The 24,222-nt window shown below is 42.7% G+C and overlaps 2 protein-coding genes across 3 annotated transcripts; both read right to left on the bottom strand.

The window, feature by feature from the left end:
• Positions 1-255: 255 nt before the first annotated feature.
• Positions 256-8,925, bottom strand: LOC130151074 (pantetheinase-like). Its single transcript, XM_056342773.1, has 8 exons — positions 8,805-8,925; positions 6,662-6,893; positions 6,431-6,561; positions 5,171-5,363; positions 4,302-4,593; positions 2,939-3,312; positions 2,602-2,772; positions 256-1,265 (listed from the first exon to the last, which is right to left on the bottom strand). The coding sequence occupies exons 2-8, from the start codon at positions 6,872-6,874 to the stop codon at positions 1,146-1,148; spliced, it is 1,494 nt and encodes a 497-aa protein (XP_056198748.1). The 5' UTR covers positions 6,875-6,893; positions 8,805-8,925; the 3' UTR covers positions 256-1,145.
• A 2,105-nt stretch (positions 8,926-11,030) lies between these two features.
• LOC130151073 (pantetheinase-like) lies at positions 11,031-21,833 on the bottom strand. 2 transcript variants are annotated; one of them, XM_056342772.1, is made up of 8 exons: positions 21,654-21,833; positions 19,599-19,840; positions 19,368-19,498; positions 17,330-17,522; positions 15,578-15,869; positions 14,015-14,388; positions 12,075-12,245; positions 11,031-11,827 (listed from the first exon to the last, which is right to left on the bottom strand). In XM_056342772.1, exons 2-8 carry the CDS (start codon positions 19,809-19,811, stop codon positions 11,699-11,701), a joined length of 1,503 nt encoding a protein of 500 aa, XP_056198747.1. In that variant the 5' UTR covers positions 19,812-19,840; positions 21,654-21,833; the 3' UTR covers positions 11,031-11,698. The 2 variants fall into 2 exon arrangements, with proteins under 2 accessions (XP_056198747.1, XP_056198745.1); XM_056342770.1 differs by having other exon boundaries at positions 19,599-19,830.
• Between the last annotated feature and the right edge of the window lie 2,389 nt (positions 21,834-24,222).

Genomic DNA, 24,222 nt, shown 5'->3' with positions numbered 1-24,222 from the left:
TTAGCATCTTTTGGACAACATACATTGGGCTGGGGGTGGTGGGTGGTGGTTGTGGGGAAGCCACAGAGTGTTCCTTACATGCCACATTTAGCACAGCTCAGTGCTAAGCATGGTGCAGGCTGTAAGCCAGTGATGTGGAAGGCTGTAGACGCAAAAGTCTGTGTGACAAGCACTGAGTCAGGGACCACTCCAAAGCACATGTGGTGCAAATGAGGCCCATTTGCTGCAGAACACGATAGAAATCAGACCCAGGACTGCCAGGTTTTACATTCGCATTTATCATTATAGAAGTCCCAAATAATGCCCGTCTCACACTACATGGTAGTACATGTTTCAGGTACTACAACATTACCTATTTCCTATGTTTTCACAGTTTTGAAGACATTTTCCAAATACCCAGAAGAAAGTGTTGGCATGCTATGTTTATATGGTTAAATCTGATCTGAAATGCATTAGACACTGCATACATCTCCAATGCACAAAGTGGTGGAAGCTCAGAGAAATTACAGAACTGAAGATGCTTTATGGGGCTCAGCCAAACTCAGCGCCTGTGTGGGTTGTGGAGGGCCACCTTCTCTCTCTAAGGCTGTACCTAAAACCACTTTAAATTTGGGTTTCTCTTCATTGTACAGTCCTTTGGTCAGAATGGAGCCAAGGCCCACCGAGTATTAGGAAGGCCCTATTGATTGATGTGTAAGGGCTAAGAAACACAGACACTTAGTGGTCCTACAGTCTGAAAAACAGGAAGGGGCAAAAGGGACAAAAGCTTCCTTGGGGAAGATTTTTTTTTTCTGCAGCAAACTGGCAAACTTCACATTTCACACATTTCAGTATCAACCTTCTTTCTAGTGTTATTCTGGCAATCTACATGATATATTTGGGGGAAACATTTATAATTAAGGATTTCATGTGACAGAGCATTCATGCAAAAAAATAATTGCAGTGGTTCAAGTGCTATTATACATCACAAGGTGAAACACATCGCTTTCCCCTAAATAAACCCAACCACCATGGCTGCTGAGCAGAAGTGCAAGATTGCAGAACAGGAATGATACAGGATAACTGCAATGGTTCATGAGGAGGTGGATCACTGCAGGAAATTCACCTCCTGTCTATGGTGGGTGTGTAACACCTAAGGAGTTACATTACTGGGAGGTTCGCAGAGGGTGTGGCAGGTCCTTTTCGTAAAGCCTTCCAAAAAGGGTCACTGTTATGAGTGGTTTCGATGTGCCATGCTTACTTTTCAAACGTCCATCACATAGCACCTAGTTGAAAAGAGAAAGAATGGCACCAATAGTCAGCTTACAGAGTTGCAATATTGCATGGTACAGAAAGGATAGGTCTTAGATGTTGAATATTTTGATGCAGCTCTTTTAAAAGACAATCTTGAGAATGAAACAAACCAGAACTGTCTCTGGCTTTGCCATAGCTTTCTACATTTCCTTGGACCTGAGGGTCTTTAAAGCTTCTTCCAGCTTTATCTTTGGAAAAAAAACCCAAAACATTTTCTCAATATCATAAGAAGGTAAGAGTGAGAATAACTGATTTGTAAGGTTCTCATTAGTTACTCATGCATGTCAATGAAGGTTATATACATATCTAGGACAGTAATTTGAAAAGTTTTTTGATTTGTAGATGCCAAAAGGATTTCCAGATATAAGTAGAGAATTTCAAGCTACTGGCCATATGTTGCTTTTCTTAATTACATTCTCTAGACCAATTTGAAATCAGTGTTGTTCATAGACTGTGAACACCTGCAACATTTAAGAGCCTTTGTGACAAAAAAAAAGCGTGTATTTTCTTAAGAAAATGTAAAACATTTTTTTTAAATTAGACCATGATCATATTTTAGCATACCATTAAATACTTTGATCTATATGCTTTTACAGAAGTGCCATTCGAAACAAGTATGTAGGATGAGCAATGCTTTTCCATTCTCTACCTTTTAAAAAAGTCACTCTTGTTTCCCCTAAAAATTATCAAGTCTTTTTCACTGTCTTCATTGTCTCTTGTAAGTTATTAAATACCTCTTCCAAATAAATTATTATTTCATCTAGCCTCTTATCTAAATCTAAGATTTATGAATCTATAAATATGTTATAAACTAAGGTTTATGAATGAAAACATATTTTAGCAAAAATATATTATGAAGTTTCAAATAAAAAACAATAAACCCTACAAACCCTGCAAAAATCCCTTTTAACATTTTTAACTGCATAGGATCTCTGCTCATGCATGATACTCAATAGTAATTTTTCTTGCTTGGACAATTTCTCAGAGTATTTGATTTCTTTGTCTCTTAAAATGCCCATCAGCAGAGACCTGTACAAAATAACTCCTTGAAAGCTTCTATTTATAGACTTTGGACCTGAAGTCAAAAGGCGTATTTGCTAAAGAAAACATTGAAGAGATTCTTGACCTTAGCATTTATATGTTCTCATCAGTAAGGATTAATTCAGTCCATGCATTTCAATGTCCCCTTGAGTTATGGTCTGCAGAACCAAAGAATGTGGTTCTTGGATACGACTTTGCTGCTATACCAGTGTCCAGCACCACAGTCTAGAAAACCTTGTGTCAAACAGATCCAGGGTGTCCCATTACCTCAAACTCCCCAGGGGCCAGCTGCACCCCGCTGTACAAGACTTCTGGAAAGACGTAATTGGTGCCAAACGTGCCGCTGAGGGAGAACATCTCAAACTTGGTCTGAGCCGTCTCCACGGGCTGCCCGCATGTGTTCCGGTCCGTGCTCTTGCACTTGAGCAGCGTGCATATCTGCAGGGAGGAGGATACAGAAAGGCAAAACACCGCTAAGCTTTCAACAGTCAAGAGCTGGATTTGATAGCAAGAAAAGTTCTCATGATGCAGTTAATGGACAAGTGCTTTGGGGTGGTTAGGATGTAGGTATATACAAACCACACACCCCTACAAAACCAATTACCTGCCAATGGTATTTTATGAGAGAACCGTGAAGCCCATCAAATGCACCCAGGACATAAACTTCATCTTTGCTCTTGTTTGACATCTGATAGACCAAATGACAGCAGAGGTCTCCTTGGCAAACTGTGTGATTTCCAGCTTTGAGCCTGAGTTCACTGAAAGTGAATATATCCCTCCGGACAGCTCCCAGAAAAGTGTCTTTTTCTTCTGGAAATTTCTTGATGCTTGTGGCATATGAGCTCCAGTTGATGGTAGGGGGGTAGGTGGGGGAAAGACGGGGGCGTGCGCTCAGTTCTGCTAGCAGGAGACGTCCTTCCTCAGTCTCGCTGTCGTAATGGTAGGCGGCCGGTCCTTCTGGCGTGAACAGCCCACTGCCTGCCAAGGACACCCACCAGCCCTCCATCAGCTGGCACCCTGGGGCACGGCTTAGCAGGGAGGCCAGCCGCCCTCCATGCCAAACTGGAGGGCTTTGTCGGTGATGCTATTTTCAGTCACCATGTTACGGAGAACATTGGAAGAATTTTAAAGCACAGACCCACTAAAATACCCATCAGAGTTTAAAAACATGTCCTAAACTTCACAGGTTTTATGCTTTCCTGGATCCTGAATCTGAGCCTTAAATGGCAATTTGACACGTGACCATCTTTTTTTTTTTTTAGAACTTAGGTTCATTTAAATATAAATCAGGGCACTAAGAGTGGCATATTTGCCAAAGAAGGAAACCATGGGGGTAATTATGTTTCATGGAAGGAAACACAGGGCTGTTGCCTAAACTCAGCTCAATCTATTTAAGGCGGGCAAAAACGTTCCTTTGCAGCCTTCACTTTGGTTTCAGGGGAGAGTTACATCAGCTACAGCAATGTTTTCTCAGTTTACAGGGGGAAAAATGGCAGTTAATATTCATATCAAACAAAAACATAAATTTTCTTTAATTCTTCAGCAGCCACAGAAACCTGAAAATGTTTTATTCAGTATAAAAGAGGAATCCTCCTTTTGGTTTTAGGTTATTAAGTGCTGTTTAAAACATTTTTTCTCCATTTGACTGTTGATTGACTTTTAAACAAAAAATGGTGCTTCTAAACAAGAGGAGGAAAATTTAGGTCAAAATTTGTCCTATTTTTGAAATAAATTTTCACTTTTAAATCATCAAAATTTCATGTCATGGACTTTCTAATTTTACCTTTCCCAGTACCTTCAACATTTTCTTGCCTGAAGCTGTTTGCTACATTCAATACAACATCAAGAGGATATTTTGTCTGAATGAAATACTATTTTCCAGAGACTTCACTATTTGTAAAACATTTCTATCTGCTTCTGAATTCAATACTCTGAAGACCATTTCCCTTTTCCCAAATGCAACTCACCTGTCATTGCAAAGTTGGTGTTGTGAGTATTTGCTGAAAGTAAATTGACACCCATGCCCATAGCCCAGGCAGAGTGAAACTCAACCGCAGTCAGAAACGGCAGGACGTTCATCCAAGCTGTCGGGAAGAGCACGGTGTCCACCTGCAACTCACTCACCAGGACCACGGCAGGCTCACGGAAAAGGATGTCAAAGCAAGTGAAAATGCCAAACTTCCCAAAGGGGGTCTCAAAGGTGATGGCTTCTGGCTCTTTGGGGTAATTAAACTGAGTTTCTCTTCTAAACAGATTGTACTGCAGGTGAAGAAAATGGCATCTCAGAAACCAAAAATAAGGCAAGATTATGAACAGCTACTTTTAGGCTTTAAGGCAAAGCTGGGTGTTGAGATACTTAAGCTGACCAACACAGTGGGTTTGCATCCATCCAGCCAACCCTCTCTCTCTGTGAAACAGGGTGGCTGTGCCCCAGCTGCCTCCTGGAAGTGATGTCTAGTCAATACTAACTGCTAAACCTTGCCAAGGTATCCCCTGAAAATGCATTATCTGGCTTGGATAAAACTGTACCGAGGACCAGCTAATATTTATGAGTATGGAAAATATTGTCACTGATTATTTCCCATTTACTATCATAAATGTAGCCCATAGGTGTTTGGTATCTAGCATGCGCTCTGCGGCTGCAGTGCTCCTGGGATTAATGCCTGATCAAACAAACACTTGCCTGCTTTTCCTTCTAGCCATAAGAACCTTGCATTAGAACATCCTGGAATGGTTGACACTCTACAGTAATGTAAAATTATTGTATAAACCAGCTGAAATCGGTACCAGAGATAAAAAATATACTGATAATGCTGATGCTGAAGGGCCTCCTTACCTTGTGGTAACGAGCCACTAGTTTCCCCTCTGGGTCAAAGACGACATCAGTATTGTACTGATAGCGACCATCACTTGGGCAGCCAGGATCACTGGAGTTACACGGCTTCTTGTCCCCAATGTTTGCAACCACATAGATGGAGTTATTCCTGGCCATGCAGCTGAGGCGTTCCTGCACTGGTGCTGGACCATATCTAATGCATTTTTGGTGAAAGAAAAAAACCCAAATAATTTTACAAGTTTAAGTTCAGATATTGAAGAAATGCATTCAAAATTACTATTCTGAGTGCAAATCTCCAGGTCCTGAAAAAGGGCTAGATCAAATCATAGTTTCTGTTCATTTTCTTCTCTGTTCATAGCATATTTTTTTAATTGCTGGTCTCTTTTATCTTTAAAAAATGGTCTCCCTGTGTTCCTATTTCCCACGCCCTTAACAATGTTACGTTATTTTCTGCGTGGATATAATACCCAGCTAAGACACATACAATGATATGGACAGCTTCAGAAAACAAGGGAGAGAATAAAATGGTATACTGGCATAAACGTAAAATAACATTAAAATATTTTTTCAGCCAGATCCAAGCCTTGTTTCCAAAAGACTATTTTAGCCTTTGTTAAGACTCGGTGCTCATAAGCCTTTAGTAAAATGTGGCCACAGCATTTACAGAACTTAAGACCCCTGAAAACCAGCTTCGCAAAGCCTCAGAAGGGAATAAAAATCCCCTTAGCTTAGACCCGAACTTGGCCCTCTTGTGTCCCCTGCTGGCAAACATTTAGAGCAGCCCTGTGTAATACAGCAGACTGTTAGTGGCTGGATTTCTAAAAGTCAGGCTTCTTTCGGTTCTAGATAAATATTCTGTGCAACTTGGTTTAGAAATGACCCAGCCAAATGAGCCGAGGGCTGAAGCACTTTGTGTAATCTGTGCATCTGACATGATAATAAACTAGCTTATACTTACAGAAGATTTTCACAATTGATCTGAAATGATAAAGTTTACATGTTTTAAAAAAACTGATTTTGCCCAGAATTTCCTCATTTTCCTCTTTTTGCAACTTTTAAAGTGGGACTGTCGCAATACTTTTCCCTTACATATTCCCATCCCATTTAATTAAGAGTTCTTTTTGATGCATCTCATTCTATGACACTTGGGATTTCTAATAGAATAAAAAATTTAGCAGTCCTTAGGTGTTTATTGGGAGCAGCTCATGACTGCATGAGACACTGGCTTGGAACCACATCAATCACTGCAGAAGAAATCACCTTGTGGGGTCGGTGCAAGGAATCCAGTTCACCGCTGGATCAGGGATATCCTCCAGGTAGGGGTAGATGGTTTCTCTCGTGAAAAGCCAGCCGTAAATGCCATCTTCAGGAGTCACAATGATGTGGGCGCCCTGACACAACAGGCTCCGTTAAGAATTCACCCATCAGCAGATAACCAGGAGGGACAGTGGGAGAAGAAAACATTAGCAACGCTCACAATACACCTAGTACCTGCTGGGTGGCTTCCTTGATGGCTCCTTCCAAGACATCCATGTTTCTGTTCATCAGGGCCAAAGCTTCGTCGGGAGAAACAGGCTCATCAGTGACATCTGGCAGGATGACCGCGTGCTCATAGACGGCTGCAATGAAGGTGTCGGAGGCAAGGGCCTGAAGGGCTGCGAGTGCAAGCACTGCAGCGTGCAGGAGAGGCTGGGACGGGAGCATGGCTGGTGCCTCACAGCTCCTGGTTTGAACAGAGGGATTAAAACCCGGGTAGAAATAGGAGGAGTAAAGGCTAATAAATTTGCTTTGGAAATAATCTTCTGTTGAGTAATCTGTAAAGGTGCAGTATCGTTCTGCCAACAATCAGGATGTTTATTTATAGTAAGAAGTCAAAGAAACGTTTCTAGGAATTGGACCTGGTTTCCAGTTTGAAATGCTGTAAATAACAGGTGAACAAAAGGCTAAGAGAGCGTGTCAGAAGCAATGCTGATCTACAAGGAGCTCTGCGGAAGAGGCGCTTCCAAACCCATCTCGAGGTGAACCCAGACTCCCCTGGTCAGGGCACACTATTCCATATAACCTTACTGCATGTGGCTGGATCAATTAAAAATTTAGCCAGTGCTGAAGGCAGATCACCTGCATGAAGTACAGCCCTCATGCCTCAGAGTGCAGCTGATCCACCTATGTGTATGAGGCATGCAGTCCTGCCGTGCCTCCTGCCTTTGGCCAATGGATTACTATAGTTGTAGCAGCTGCCCTGAGAGTGTCCTCCCTCCCAGGCTCATATCGCTGTATAAACTAACCCTTGAACTGTGCTGATCTCTTTGCCTAGGGCTAACATCCTTGCTTTTTTGTGAGAAAGAATTAAAACAACAGTTTGGGGGTTTTTACTGTTTTTGTTACAAAAGTCACTTTATGCACAATAAGCCATTTGAAATCACTCATACCCATACAAAGCAGGTTTTTTTCTCATGGAAAGCAATTTTTGCATAGTATTTTGGAAATAGAATATACCTGATATAGTTTCAGGTGCTTCATAAAAAAACCTTTGTTAGAACTTGTGGAGTGTCTATAAGGGTGAAGGGACATGACCTGGCTAAACGTTTACCACACAGTAAAAACCAAAGAAAATATTCTTCATCCTGACAGTATCTTCCTCTTCGCTATGCACTTTCACCCAGAAGTTTTATTTTTCTCCATCATCATCAAGGCCTCCTCAGGAGAAACTGGCACTTCAGTGATTCTATGATTCTAAGACCATGCTGTACTCATATGCCAGGTCACAGGCTTCCAGAGCAGGCAGCACCAAAAGCACAGCAGAGGCATAGGCTTTAGGAAGACCCATGGCTGGAGCAACCAAGTCACCCAAGGAGATGTCAGGGGCAAGCAAAGATGGGGGCCTTAAAAGGGAAAGTCTTGCATGAAACCTGGGAATTCCCCAGAGTGGCAGAAAGCCAACACCTGGGGATGCAATCACCCTGCCCGGAAAGTCTCACCCTGCCCGGAAAGTCTCACCCTGCCTGGAAAGTCTCACAAGTGTCAAAGGCAAGAGAGCTGCCAGCATTGAGCAATTCTGCCTTACACCACTGGCAGAGAAGTCATGGCGAAGTCACCGCTGTGCTGCAGCTGAAGAAACACATCACCTGCCAGATCTGCAAATAATGATTCAGGTGTGGCATGGCTGTAGTAACGCAGTTCAAGGCAAGCCCAGGTCACAGCAGGAAAACAAGCCAGAATTTGTGAAATCTCTGCACAGACCAGCACAGCCACATTCCTGCCCAAAGCCGAGGGCACGGGCTGCAGGAGGCAGGCAGCCCTTCCCCAGCTTGGTGCTGCCGCATGGGCACTGCCTGGGCCACCCCAGCTCAGCATAGCACCAGCTCAGAGTTGCAGGGCCTTTGGGGGCTGCTCCTCATTGCAGGGGGCTGCCAGGAGCAAACCTGTTCAGCACACCACACAGTAGCTGAGCTCTAAAGATCTTTTGTCCCCAAAGGTGTTCGTTGGAAAAGCATCGTGAATGGGAGCCGCAATTTCTAAATCTCACATATTGCAACCTGCTTTCTTATGTCTACGGATCACTCCAGCAGAAATCTTGAAACTATAGCTGCACATGCACAAAAACCACTTGTATCTAGTTGCCCAGGTTTCTTACCTTCTTTGGTTCTGAGGTCAGCTGTCAGGTAACGAAACGCTTTTTTACTGCATTTCCTTCAGAGAAGTATGAATTGTTATCGGTGGTTACACACAGGCTTGTCTTTATGCAGACTGAGTTGCTATGTGGATAATGGGTAGATTTGCATCAGATTACGTTCTGTATGCTTGACTCACTTGACACAATAACACATTTCACAACGATATATGTTACACAATCTTTGTAGCAAAAAGAGTTTAGTGTCATGATGGCTTATGCCAGTCTTCTATAGGAAAATACTCAACATGCAAATATACCTAAAGTACAATAGCCTTGAACTGAATCCTGAATTCAAGATACTCACCAGATTCAGGGCTGGGATCACACACTACTTGCACACACATTCCCTCAGCCAGAGGACTAGTATCAGCAGTGAACAAACCTGAAGGAGCCGCGCCTCAGCTCTGAGACTGGCTCTGCATTCCTGCTGGAGCCCTTCTGCATTGCAAGAGCAGACCTTCCATGCCATAGCCTCCCTTAAAGCCAGATCCTTTCCCTGAGAGAGTTGCAGTATCACCCACCAGGTTCCCAGGGAACAAGTACAGTGTCTGCACTGAGTCTGTACCCATGGGAAGAGGATCACACTGGATAATGCCTCGCCGTACTGCGGTCAGTCTGCAGTCAGACAGTAACTGACTCCCAACAGTGAACAAGGTTTTAAGAATGCGTAGCTCTCGCAGCAGTGAAGTTGATCTTCCATGAGTCAGAGTACATTCTCTGGGGCTTTTGATAAATATTGTTGTGTTAGACATGATGCTAATGTCACATGTGAGTACCTATTTACATTTGAAAACAGAAAAGGTCATATGGTGACATCATGCATAATCAGTGCTGGAGTTGGGATAGTATTTGCACTCCCAGCATCTCACCAGTTCCATAACAGAGGTACATGGGACTGAGGATCTTGACAACACCATGAGAGCACTGAGACCAGGAATGGTGCCAGTGTGGGGAAAAGGAAAGATAAATTAAACTAACAGCAGTTTCTGACTACTCTTAAAGACACAGCCACAAACATGCACATCTTTATACGCTGATATGCTGAAGGAAGGTCACTAGGGTCCGGCAGCAGCAACAAAGCACAGGTTGCTGGGGGAGAAGAGGAAGCAAAGATGTCAAGAGTGTCTTCTCACCAGGAGTAGCTGGTCTTAAGTAGAAATCTGAACCCCCTAATCCCTACAGCAAATTCATTTGCAGGGCAGCACCACCCAGCATTATCATGAAGAAGCAAAGGAAAAGCCTTATTTCACATACGTTGGTGTTATATGACCAGAAAGAAATCAAGAAGATGGGAGGAAGAGCTGCTATATGATACAAGGCCACTCAGTGATATCTTTACTGGCTGCAAACAGTTCAGCACTGAAAAGCATCCAGTGAGTGCAGCCAGCAGGTGTTGACAAGCTGATGTTTAGAACTGGCAAGCAAAATATTTCAGTTCGAAGTTTTGCTTCAACAGAGATTTCAATCAAATGATAATTCATGTTGGGTTCTGACCAAGAAGTGGTGGCAGGTTTTGTTTCAGGGTTGGTTCTTTGATTGGAGTCCTTGCTCAGTCTCCATGATGCACTATTTTGTGTTGCCATGTTGTGTTGAAAATTATTAAATTGATTACTGCTTATGAAAAAGTATTTGTCTTCAATTAGGAATCATTCAACTTGGACGGTGAGCTCAGGAAGCTCAAGGACAACTTTAACGAGCAGGTGGTGTTTGTCCTGAGCCCCCTGAACAAGCAAGATATGAGCAGGACCATCCACACATAAATATTGTGTGCAGCTGTGTCACGTCAGTAACTCCACCACGCTTGGGTGTCTGCCAATGTCCCTGGCATGTGTGAACCTTATGAATCATGAGATACTGCATGCCTGCACTTAGCCTAAACTTACAAGTTTACATACACTAGGTGTGTAAACTATTTTTGTTTTTCACTGAGGATAAAGGCGAGCAAGGTCTGGGACTGGGCAGGAGCCTCACCTACGGGTGGACGCAACATGTAGGAATTTTCCCAGTTACCAAGAGACTCCTGGCACCAGCTGCAGTGAGGCTTCGCAGCCAGAGTGTGGACCTGGAATGGCGTTAAGGTGGTAATTGGTGATGTGTCCTTTTCTTAGTCTCTGTAACGCTTTGCAGTAATGATTTGATGCTTCCCTCCTATTGCTTTTATCATATTGTGCATAATAACCAGTACTGTTTCCTTTTATCATATGGCATGCTATTTTCCTTTATTATATTGTATTATAATAAACTGCATTTATTCTTATATTTAATTTGGAATTCATTTTTGCTTGGTATCCAGTCAATCAGAAAAACACATGTGCCACATGACATGGAGAAATGGCATAATGGCAATAAAACCAAAGCAACACAAATAGAAAAAAATTGTATAAGTGGGGTAAAAGAGCAGACTTGCATAGGTCAGCATAAGTAGTTGTATCAGAGGCAAAGCATTGCTGAGCTTTTTTGCACAGAGCTGCCACAAATCATACCTTTCACTGTTTATTTACTGGTCTCATAATAATCTGCAATTATAAAATATGCTATTTTAATAAGAATGTATCCTCTGGCCCACAATACAGCATTTTTGAGGGCTATAAAAATAAAAATCCAGAAAACAGAGAGAGAACTACAACTGTTTTTTTGCACTAATAAAAGATTACTAATTTTATCATATAAAGATAGATACTTCTCAATAAATGGTAGCAATAAAATAATATTGCTGTGTTATTACTAAACTAAGTACATTGATAAGAAGCTTGTGAAACTATAAATAAGAAACATAGATGGGATTGTTGTAGTAGAGGATGCTGTATCTCATTTGGATACAACATTAATAGTGTACAGCTTCAGTTACGGTAATATCATGGGGAAGCTGATGGTTGTGGGTCTTGTTTCAGATGATCTTTTTCATACCACCGTCCAAAAAGTGTCACAGTGACAACTGGTCTTGTTGGTCTTGTCTTACTTATCAAGCACCCATCATTCAATACCTAATTGAAAAAGGTAAGAGAAGGACATGATTAGAGCAGTACCCATACAAACATGCTAAGAGCTCAGAAAAATGTGATAAAATAGGAAGAAGGTACCTAGAACATATCTCTTACTGAGAACAGTCACTTCATTAGAAGGTATTTAATAGATTTGATTATTCACTATTGGCTGTTTTGAGAGAATTTATCCCATCACCTGCGGAGAACTTAGAACCTAGCATGACACAGCTCCAGGGTGTCCCATTACCTCGAACTCCCTGGGGGCCAGCTGCACCCCGCTGTACAAGACTTCTGGAAAGACGTAATTGGTGCCAAACGTGCCGCTGAGGGAGAACATCTCAAACTTGGTCTGAGCCGTCTCCACGGGCTGCCCGCATGTGTTCCGGTCCATGCTCTTGCACTTGAGCAGCGTGCATATCTGCAGGGAGGAGAAGACAACAACATATTTAGGAAGACAGAAATACTCTGGTAGGAAAGTCTTGTGTCATCAAAGCTAGTGTGTGTCAGAGCACATGACTATCACAGGATCTCTTTCATAATCTTTAAGCAACTTCTTTTTAGTTGTAGCTTATTTTTTCACCCCTTGATCTGACTGGGGGTATTCCAGACCTCCATTGCCTTAGTAGTTAGAAATAACCTGTTTCTGATGTAAAATTCTGCCAGAGCAATTTATTTCATCCCTAAAACCCAGTCCTGTCACTTCCAGTAATTCTTCCAATTGCCAGTTTTCCTGTTTGAAGGTTCCTTTCCCACATGTCTTAGTAAGAAAAGTCTGTGAATGGAAATTTTAGACACATGAAACACAGTCCTCCTCATGGGTACGTTGTTCAACTGTATTCACAGGTTCTCTCACTGGTATTTGTACACGTTGCTAACGACAATTCATTTGACAGCCTGGCAGTCCATGGGAAATCTGAATCTGATGTCCTCTATGCAAACCCTGGTGAATATATGTCTAAGTGATGAAGTTAGCATCCTTTGTTAGAGTTTTGTGTTAGTGGCTGCAGTACATAAAGGCAAGTAGGAACGGCAATGTTTTCCTTTTGTCCGTAAGAGCTCTTTTATCCTGCTGATAAATATTTATGTACATCATGAAGACATATGAAATAGGGCTAACACTCCTGTGAAGATTCAAAGGATGTTGGCTGGTTTTGCTGTCAGGTGATAGAATTTTTCTATGTGTCAGGTATTGGGAGACAGAAGAAGCATATTTGCAAACATCAGAAGTATTATTCATCAGCAAGTATGGTTTTGTGTTGAAATACAAATAAGCTGAGAAGTAAAGAACAAAATTCTCTCAGCACGTTCTGAGGGAATGAAAAAACTACTGAGGGAAAAAGGAAGAGTAAAAATTCCTGTCCTCTAGAAAATTCAGTATTAGTAGAGACGATGTGCTGCTTCCACAATCACTGAAATAAATTTTTCAAGTGAGTTCACCAAGAACTGAATTTATTCAAGCTGCCTTCTTAAATGTATTGGATGAGCTGTTTTCTGGCTAAGACCTCCCCCCATATACGGGAGTCTGTACCAGCTGATAAACAAAGGCCACGCCGACAGACAGAAGTAACTAAAAAAAGAATAATCTGGCACACACATGCTGGGCACAATAACTAAATCAGGAAGGCAAAGAATGTTTTCTAATATGGCTTTAAGCAAATTCAACCAGAATGTAACTCACTGTCTTCTCAAACATTTGATTGAAAGAGAGGAAGAGTGGATTTTTCCTGTGGAAGTCATATGCAATTTCTGTAAATTACATTGCTATGATTTGGGTAATGACAAAAAGTTAACATCTCTATGACTCTAAATTATCAAAGCAACTCATAAAGATAGATATGATAAATTGATTTTTTAACAGGAACTGTTTGATGAAGATTACAGTGATGATTCAGAACACTTACTGCAGATAATCACAAAAGAGGACCTAAATTCAGCCAATATTGCATGCCTAAAAAGGCAGTGAGTGCACTCTGGGATCTTAAAAGAGGTTTAGATACTCTCCACTGTATTTGTTGGACTTAAAGGTAAGCAGGCTTGGAAGTTTCAGCAACTACTTCCCATCGCTAACAAATAGGACACCAGGACTCCAGCATACGAGAAAGTCACTGTCTTTTTCCCACACAGAGCTGAAGGTTTCTCCCTGTAAAGTTTCCTAAAATAAGTAATCCCCCTCCAAAGAATCATTACCTGCAAATAGTATTGTCCTTCAACAACATGAAGCCCATCAAAACCACCCAGCACATAAACTTCATCTTCTCGTTTCCCCGCCATCTTGTAGCTCAAGTGACAGCAGAGGTCTTTCTGGCAAACGGTGAGATTCCCCTCAGGCTTAGTGAGCTCAGTGAAAGTGAACCGGTCATGGAAGATGAGTCCACTGAAATCACGGTCGTTCAGTGAGAATCTTTTGACGCTCAAAGCATATGAGCTCCAGCTGACAGCAGGTGAGGAGGCAGGAGAAAGGCGAGGGTGCGAATCTAGCTCAGCAATAAGGAGGTGACCATCCCCACTTTTCATATTGTAGTAGTATGTTCTGGCTCCGTCTGGTGCATAAATACCACTCCCTGAGGAGAGTACAATAGTCAGTCCAAAAAGAATTAAAAAAATTCATATTGTGCTTTTAATTGTCCCTACTGCTAGCTTATCCACTATTTTATAAATGTTACAGAAATTTTAGTCTCACCAAAGGTGATCGTTAGCAACGCACTACACAGAGCTCATGTTTTGGCAAAAGATAGCATTTATTTCCCTGCGTGAGGTTTGCTCAGTATAGCCAAAGGCAGAGGATGTTATGTTATGGTTGTGTTTATGGTGTCCCCAGTTCTCTTTTCTCCTGTACACAACAGAGTCAGTTAAGAATTCCTTTCTTCTCGGCTACTCAATGTAAAAGGACCATTTACCAATTGAGACCATCCAAAACACAACACAGGCAAGTATCACAGGACCATTCTGGTGAACACAGGAGATAACAGCTGTCCAGCCCCATTTCACACTGGCTGAGGACTTGCCCCTACATAGGGAATTCACGCCTGACCAGCGCCAAGCAACAGAGGGAAATCAAAGATCTGTCATACCCATCACTGCTGAAAAGCCACCTAAAATGGACAACAAGCAGTGGCCTGTCAGTCATTTCAAATGAGAAGCCTCAAGCCAATACTGTGGTTTCACAGCTCAGTGAAGATACTGGTCTAGCTGAAATATATTATACCATGAGCTAAGCTCTAGAAAATCAGTGCTATGCTCTTATAAAACTCAGGCTTCTTAGCAATGTTAGTGAAACAGGTCTGAAAATTTGTTTTTTTAACACAACTGTGTCAAATATAGCTACAACTAAGTCTTTCATTCGACTAGAATAAATGGAGACATGTATGCAATTTACAAGTATATTTACAGTGTGGCATTCAGTCACGGACTTAGAGGTGGAGAGGAAAAGAGCCTAAGTTTCAGAAGTTTCTACTCAGGTATGAGGGGTAGTAACTTACTAGTTGTTTAGAGGCATTAAAAGAAACAAAAGAAAATCCTAAGAAGCTAGAGTGAAGAAAGGAAAACACCACAAGTTTTGCTGTGCCTTGTATGGCACCAGTAGGAACAGGTTTTGTTGGGTTTAAAATTTGGTAACTAGACTCTTCACCTTGCAGATAAACACATCGTATTCCTCTGCAAAATCACGTTGCAGAACAGGGAATAAAGATTCATGGTTATTTTTCAGTTTTTTTCAGAAAATATTTTTCAGTCAGAGTAAGAATTAATTACCTGTCATTGCCAAGCTGATGTTGTGAGTATTTGCTGAAAGTAAATTGACACCCATGCCCATAGCCCAGGCAGAGTGAAACTCAACTGCAGTCAGAAACGGCAGGACGTTCATCCAAGCTGTCGGGAAGAGCACGGTGTCCACCTGCAACTCACTCACCAGGACCACGGCAGGCTCACGGAAAAGGATGTCGAAGCAAGTGAAAATGCCAAACTTCCCAAAGGGGGTCTCAAAGGTGATGGCTTCTGGCTCTTTGGGGTAATTAAACTGAGTTTCTGACATAAAGAGGTTATACTGTAGGGGAAGGAAAAAAAGAGAAACCAGTTAAAGGCACTGGAATATCCTGGAGTTACTCCCTAAAACTGTTCAGAATGACTGGAGAAGTATTTTGACCTGTGTTTGAAGCCTTCACATGTGGGAAGTCAGGCTAAAATTGTTATGATCAGCGTAGTGCCCAAAAGGTGGCTATCGGGAGACATATTGTCCTGGCATATAGCTAGGAAAGCCACCAGCTATCTGCAGGTTTGTTAGTGACAGCCACCTGCAACCCCCATAAAAATATCATCTCCACTCTCCCCACCTAGATTATAATTCTGGTGACCTGAAAGACACACAGAAGAGAAGTAATGGAAGAGGAGCACGGAGGATCTGGTGCCAAGAGACAGGATTGGCAACCTTGGTTGGAGACGTACAGGACCGGAAGCACGAAGCACCAGCAGGAAGCACAAGACAGTACTGGGAGACTGCAAAGCAGAGAGGAAAACAAAGGCTGTGGTGATGGGGGAAAGGTAGATGATCTCAGCAAAGAGAATAATCTAAGTTTGCAACATTCTCAGCTTTCCAGCATTTTCCTTCTTCCTTCACTTTCATGTTTACTAAAAGAATTCTTTAATCTCCAGGTGGCCTGGACAATAAACATGTGCACCGAGCCAGGAAAGAGGTTCAAGTTTACCGAACTTGTAACTCAACCCCTGGGCCATGCCAGGCTGGCACACAAGGGACCAGCCTATTAGTGTCCCCCTCACTCGGTCTGCTCACAAAGAAGTATCTTGGCATAATCTGGGAAGAACCAGGTGAAATCCTGGGCCTGAAGAACATTAAATAAACAACTGACTTCAGTCTGGCCACATAGGCATGGTATCTGGCACATGGCCGCCAAACAACTTTAACAAAGTTTGCAGGTAGGCACATAAAACTGAAAGAAGATACTTTCATTGGGTGCAAATGTTTCAATGCTCTCATCTCTTTTTACACCTGACTTAGGTCCATGGGTTTTTTCCATGATAAATCCTGCTATGCAAAAACTGTGCTGAATCATAATCGGGAAAAAAATATAGGAAAGAGCCTGTCTTCCTTGAATCAGACTACTCACCTAAGATAAGATGCAGATGAACATTTTAAAATCCTGGAATGGGAAGGGCTAGTCTCTTGAAAACTTGGCACTGAAACCTAAAGCTGCTTAAGCAGCAGGATTTCCAGTAATAGGGTGTTAACAAGCTGAGAAAGTCAACCAAACACATAAGCCACTAAACTGGACCTGAGAAATCATTTTTCATTCTAGTCTTGTTTTGAGAAACATGACAGCAAATGCAAATTTGGAGTCAACACTTCACAGCAAGAGAGAGATTCTTTTAAATTATAAACAGAAGCAAAAATCTGCTGTGGGACAATGACTGGCACATAATTCTCTTGCCAAACTGACACAATTTAGAAGTTGTGGAAAAATAGCTCCTGACTTTCCAAGGCCACTTTACCTTGTGGTAACGAGCCACTAGTTTCCCCTCTGGGTCAAAGACGACATCAGTATTGTACTGATAGCGACCATCACTTGGGCAGCCAGGATCACTGGAGTTACACGGCTTCTTGTCCCCAATGTTTGCAGCCACATAGATGGAGTTATTCCTGGCCATGCAGCTGAGGCGTTCCTGCACTGGTGCTGGACCAAATCTAATGCATTTTAGGGAAAAGAAAAAACAAACAAATAAACCCTATATCTGTATATCTGTTTATATATAAATATATGTATATATATCTGTAAATATCTGTACCGCCAGTGGTGTCCATCACCAGAGTGCTGAGGGCACATGGGCAGCACCTCCGATGCTGCAGTCACAGCAGGGCGGGCAGATACACAAAGTTGCTGCAGCACTCTCTCAGGTTGCTTCCTGCACCTTGGGGTAGGTCCTGGAGCCCTCCCATTGGTGTCAGAGGGCCATGCTGCCCCTGGGCTGCCCGCCAGCACCCCTCCGCACCCAGAACACGCTCTGCAGCAAGCAGATAACCCTAGGGCTGGGAAAGGGAAGGAGAGGAATTGCTGGGCAGAGGAAAAGAATAACTTGGTGTCACACCGGAGAACACCTTAGCGTCTGGCATAACAGCACCTGAGGTATATAGCTCTGGGCTCTCGACACACCAAGCAGCGTTGAGCTGTGGAATAGTACAGCTTATGCAGTCAAGGCAATTAATTTCCTCCCACGGATGGGTGCACACAGTCCCCTAGCCATGGCATGAACAATAGTGGGATACTCAGTTCAAGAAGTGACAGGCCACGTGCCATAAACTGGCAGCACCTCTGAGGCACCCATACCAGGCCTGAAAGAGAGCAGACATACCCCTCCTGTAAGGTGGTGATGCATATGGCTTTGCAATGTGTGCATGGGCCATAGAGGAGGGCCATCATGCAAAATACACATATAGCACCAAGGAATAGGTGATCCCAGGCTGTGATGGCAGACATTATGTTCCCACAAGCCGGCTAATGAAAATGCTGATTTAGAACAGTGAAGAGACACATAGATCACCTTCACAAAAACTAACTGGAATAAAGACCTGCTTAGACATGCTGCCACCCCACACCCCCCATTCACTGACTGTATATTTCAGCTGCTTTTGTCTCAGTAAAAAGTTGCACATCCTGCACTTCTCCCCATTGTGAATCCTCCCCTTGGGACCGTTGAGGAATTACATCCTTGCAGATGTAGTAACATGCAGTAAGCACATCACTGTCGGGCAGGTGCAGCAAGCTGTGGTGAAAAAGGCAGACCACAGCTGTAGTGCCATGGCTGAGCACTTACTGCATGCTGTATGGATCTGAAGTCCAGCACTCAATTATAGGTTAGCTTGTCCCTGCTGGAATATGATGCTTGAATGACAGGTCATGTTCTACAGCACAGAGACTTTAGCAATTCCTACTTCATCCTATCTTAACTGTGAAAAACTAAGATTAAAAGTTTCTGGGTCTGTATCACTGAAAAGTTTGGATTTTGACTACTGACCTCATCACCTCTGTTATTAGCCACTCAGAAACTAGTTCTTGGCTGTCAACAAAAACGGTATGTGTGCTTTTGTTTGAACATTGCATTTGTAAAAACACAAACAAACCAACAAAACAAATAAAAACTAGCATTAAAAATTTACAATCAGTTCTATTCAAAATAGAGTGAAAAAACCTGAAAGCAGAATGAGAAGAAGCATATTCTGGCACCAAAGCTTTTCCAAGTGCAAAAAAAGATGTTTCCTCTACATTCAGTAACCCAAATTTGTATATTGTTTGAATTTCTCTTTTGAGTGTCTAATTCAAAAACCAAGTTGTTTTTATTAACAGGGTTCCCTTGTCAATTAGTCAGGGACATGTTATATATTTTAGCATGTGATTTATCTTCATATGTAACTTTAATTGAAACTTACTGTCATGTCAAAAGCATTAGCAGTCCTTAGGTGTTTACTGGGAGCAGCTCATGACTGCATGAGACACTGGCTTGGAACCACATCAATCACTGCAGAAGAAATCACCTTGTGGGGTCGGTGCAAGGAATCCAGTTCACCGCTGGATCAGGGATATCCTCCAGGTAGGGGTAGATGGTTTCTCTCGTGAAAAGCCAGCCGTAAATGCCATCTTCAGGAGTCACAATGATGTGGGCGCCCTGACACAACAGGCTCCGTTAAGAATTCACCCATCAGCAGATAACCAGGAGGGACAGTGGGAGAAGAAAACATTAGCAACGCTCACAATACACCTAGTACCTGCTGGGTGGCTTCCTTGATGGCTCCTTCCAAGACATCCATGTTTCTGTTCATCAGGGCCAAAGCTTCGTCGGGAGAAACAGGCTCATCAGTGGCATCTGGCAGGATGACCGCGTGCTCATAGACGGCTGCAATGAAGGTGTCGGAGGCAAGGGCCTGAAGGGCTGCGAGTGCAAGCACTGCAGCGTGCAGGAGAGGCTGGGACGGGAGCATGGCTGGTGCCTCACAGCTCCTAAAATGGTCTGAGTCACGGACAAACAGTGCAAAAGGAGCATGCATAGAAAAGAAAAGAGGGACAAAATGTAACTTTGAAGGAGGGAGGAAGTGCTAGTCTGTTAAAACATTACCTTGGAATCAAGCATCCCTGGTGACATACGGGAAAGTGTAACAGTAAACAGTAAGGATGTTGCAACTGAACGAGGCTAAGAAACTGGGCAATGCCAAGACTAATTGCACCAATATAAAAATAAATCATTAACCACATGGCTAGAAAGAACGGTCCAGTTTTTCTTCTTACACTTTTCTCCATCATTAATTGCAATAGACTTGCTATCTATGTTGTAATAGACAACTATCTATGTTGGCTCAACTGTGATACGCAGGTGAAAGGTGGATATGTCACCCCTGGAGCTAGTCTTCTGTGAAGTTTGAGTGGTAAAACTTGAGGGTCTTAAAAACTGCTTTGGTCTAGTGTCTTCATATTCCCCAGTTCCTATGCAGTTCCTGTCAGTATGTGCAGCTTGCTTCCCTGGATTTCTTTAGATCAAAGTCATCACATTAGCATCTCACTGTACTTAGGTGTAATATACTGAAAATTCCAGCAACAGAACTGTCCCTTGCATTTATTCCAGTGGCTCTCCTAGTCACTTTTGTCTAGCTGTACATCACTTTCTAACAGCCTTCCACCAGAAAATATGCATCTGGAGGGAATGTTTTCCTTTGAAGTCAGGCTGGTAAGTACCTCATTGCCTGGCTGCTGCTAGCCTGAAGCAGAATAGCAGGCTAGTTCACGAGGTGCGGTGGCAAGCCTACTCCTCTGTTCACCTCCCCTGTCCCCAGGACCATGCTGTGTATTGACAGGCCTTAATTTTTAATCTTCAATTCAGTTCACATGCATTTTTTGCTATGACATTTTCCATTTTTTTTACTTTATAGCAGTTGCAGTATTCTCATTTGAAAAGGTTTTCTGAAAAGTGGGAAGCGGAACAGGCTGCATGCCTTCAGGTACAGCAAAGCTGTCTCAGAGAAGACTGAAATGCAGGTGAATGCAAGGACCAGAGAGTTCCCAGCAAAAGTAGCACTGATCGAGGGTTTCAACCATTAAAAACATCAATTTGCATCTGGTGACTTTCACCTCTAATGACTTCTTTACATCCATTACTAGATACAGCATGCTCATTCAGGACCCTTAAATACGAGCCTCTAAAAGGCTGCAATAGAGATTGCAGCAATAATTTAAGTAATGTAGCTTGGAAGCCTTCTCCCTTCCCCCCTGTTTTTCTTACCAAATGAAATATGGACTGAGTCACATTAACCACGACCGGATGTAAGTCTGAAGGAGGAAGCAGTAAATGCTCCCTTGTTTAGCAACAGCTGGGGCAACAGTCAGCCCAGAAAGGTAACTACCCTGGCAGGGCTGAGTGGAAAAAGTTACAAGTGCGGGGCTGGGGTACTGCCCAGCAAAGTTCAAGTCATACTGCCAGGACGGGGGGGGGGGGGGGGGGGCGGTCTGTAGTCCACAGGGATGGAGGCATCCCTGACTGCCTCTATCAGCAGGCACCACTGCTACTGCCTGCAGAGCTGGGAGTTCACTCAAGAACAAGGAACTAATGCCAGTCAAACATGCAAACAAACCCACGGAATAAAACTTAACAAAACTACAGTGGACCAGGGCTGCAGGCAATGTAAGAGGAAGAGGAAGTTTATCCTAAAGCTCATGCTGCTTTCCCTTTACTTTTCATGCCTCCATCCTCCCAGTCCACCCTCCCCACCCCTGTATTTCACTCGTCCCAGTCTCTGCTGCTGCCCGATAATGGTGGCAATCTGAGGACTTACTGTTGTGAAACAGGGTGCAATCAGCTCAGCTGTAAAGGTTAGACTTTATATTGCGGTCTTGTTCCTTTCCTTGTGCTAAGAGGCTGCATGGAAGGCTGTTCCTTCAGCGAAGGGTTAGTCGCACCACGGAGAAGCCCACGCAGGGTCACATCTGCAACCAGGCAATCACTGCAAAGGGGACTGCCGGCAGGGGTGAGGAAATCAGAAGCCGCCCATTTGTAGCAACAACACATGGTACATTACTTAGCTGTAACAGGACACCATGCCCTGGAGCACAGACAAAAATGTAGAAATACTGTAATTTTTCTCCACAAATGAGCATTTTCCATTACTTCTGTTATATGAATTGTAGATAGTTATGATTTAATACACTTACAGACTAAAACCTTGTTTTTCCAACATTCACTTTCTTCAAAATCAATGTATTTTGCATCCTGCAAGTCTGTTTTTTTATTATGTTGGCCAGATTAAATGTGAACAAAGTTTTTCTTTCAATACAAGCCTGCAGAACAAGCAACAGAATTAACTGCATAGAAATCTTGGCTGCGCCATGCAAAATAAACCAGTCCGCTTGCTCAGAAAGTACAGTCCGCAGGGTCTGCACCCACACACACGCCAGTGTGTTCCATCTGTTCAAGCTGTTCAGTAGCCTTTCCAAACACCTGCCTGCACAGTCCTGACTCTCCCTCGCACCAGCACAAGCAACCATTTAACAGGAAGACAGATATGCACCTGCAAAATCGCTTATTTTGAGAATTTTTTATATGGACCCACCTGACTGCTTGAAAAAGGTGATAAAGTTATCAATAGTTTTGTGGAAGGGAGATTTTCCAAGCCTCGAAACCGTGGCCAGAAAGATTCAAGTAGACTCCTCCAACTACAACTTGTTACATTGTGTGCTATGAGTAACTGTTTTGTTTAAGCAATGGTGTTTTGAGGCTTGTTTTCTTTTTGAAAGTAAATGATAAGTAAGTGTGTGTGTGCGAGTGTGTGTCCACCAAAAATTTCTTCAAAGTATTAAAAATCAGTTGTTATTGGGCCACAACCCACTGCCATGTGCCTGAACGCTACACCACTGAAGTCAAAGGAATTTCTTTCTATTATCTCCCAGTGTCAAGGTCAAGCCTATGACGACCAACTGTGTCATGTAAAAACCCATACAGAACTGCCCAGCGGAGTAGTTCATTTTTTCTGCAAAATCAAGTCAACAAACCCATGTGCACTGATTATGCTGTTAGATAAGGCAACTTGAGAAATAGAATGCCATTATAATTATGGATATTAACATTAATTAACAATATGATTAATTAGCATTACAGAAACAAGCAGATGAGATCTTAAAGGATCTGCAGTGAAATCATGGTGAAGCTTGCTGTGTGTGTGAAGGGTCTGTTTCATACCACCTCCCAAAGAGTGTTACACTCAAAACTGGCTTTGAAGTCCAGCTTACCAAATGTCCATCAGTTAGTACCTCATTATGGAAAAGTAAAATAAACAGGAACATCAGCAAAGCAGTACAATTGTATGACAAACACAAAATAATATATTCATTAATGTTCACCTAGTGGAGAGATTCAGTAGCTCACTTGGAGCTACCACAAAGTCTGTGAAAAACTGCACTTCTGTTTTGAGCAAGATCTGGTTCTAGGGCACTTGTGGGAACAGGGAAGAAGAGAATCGGAAAAATGGGCCTGCTGTACAAATGAAACCAGGAATATCAGGCAGAAATAAAGCTCCCTTGAACTCAAGCCAGTTACTGAAACAGAGGACACTGGTAGCTACCAAGTTGCCCTGTGTCTTGTAGTGGCTTTTGGACCATTTGTGTTACAAGTCTGACAAATCACAAGGTGTCCCATTACCTCAAACTCCCCAGGGGCCAGCTGCACCCCGCTGTACAAGACTTCTGGAAAGACGTAATTGGTGCCAAACGTGCCGCTGAGGGAGAACATCTCAAACTTGGTCTGAGCCGTCTCCACGGGCTGCCCGCATGTGTTCCGGTCCGTGCTCTTGCACTTGAGCAGCGTGCATATCTGCAGGGAGGAGGATACAGAAAGGCAAAACACCGCTAAGCTTTCAGCAATCAAGAGCTAGGTCTGATTGTAAGAAAAGCTGTCACGGTGAAGAAATGATCCAATACATCTTATTTATTTAGGACAAGAGGATCTGTGGGTGGCACTTGAAACTTTGCAAAAAGGCAGTTCTTTGCCAGCACTGCAGAAGACCCCTGTGTCTGTGTGTATACATGCTGTTTATGTGTGTCTTCATGTATAATGCATATGCATGTAGTCATAGATGTAGAACAGTTTGTGACCTAGGGAAGTTACTTCAGCTCTGGCTGAGTTTCCTAAAGAACTGAATCAATATTTATTTGCCTGCTCTAGTGAGAATACTCTATAAAGATATAGAGAAAAGATAAAAAGATCTAGAACATCAAAAAAAAGCCTGACAGCAAAATCTAAAAGAATAGTAAAAAAATCCAAAACACTGACAAGCCATGTGGATACAAATGTTATAGAAACACATTTAGTTTCTCAATATTTTTTAGATAACTGCATGTTAGAGAATCACA

This window comes from Falco biarmicus, chromosome 6 (assembly GCF_023638135.1).
Source record: "Falco biarmicus isolate bFalBia1 chromosome 6, bFalBia1.pri, whole genome shotgun sequence".
Classification (NCBI taxonomy): domain Eukaryota; kingdom Metazoa; phylum Chordata; class Aves; order Falconiformes; family Falconidae; genus Falco; species Falco biarmicus.
The sequence above is the reverse complement of the archived record's forward strand: the minus strand, read 5'-3'. Positions and strand labels throughout refer to the sequence as shown.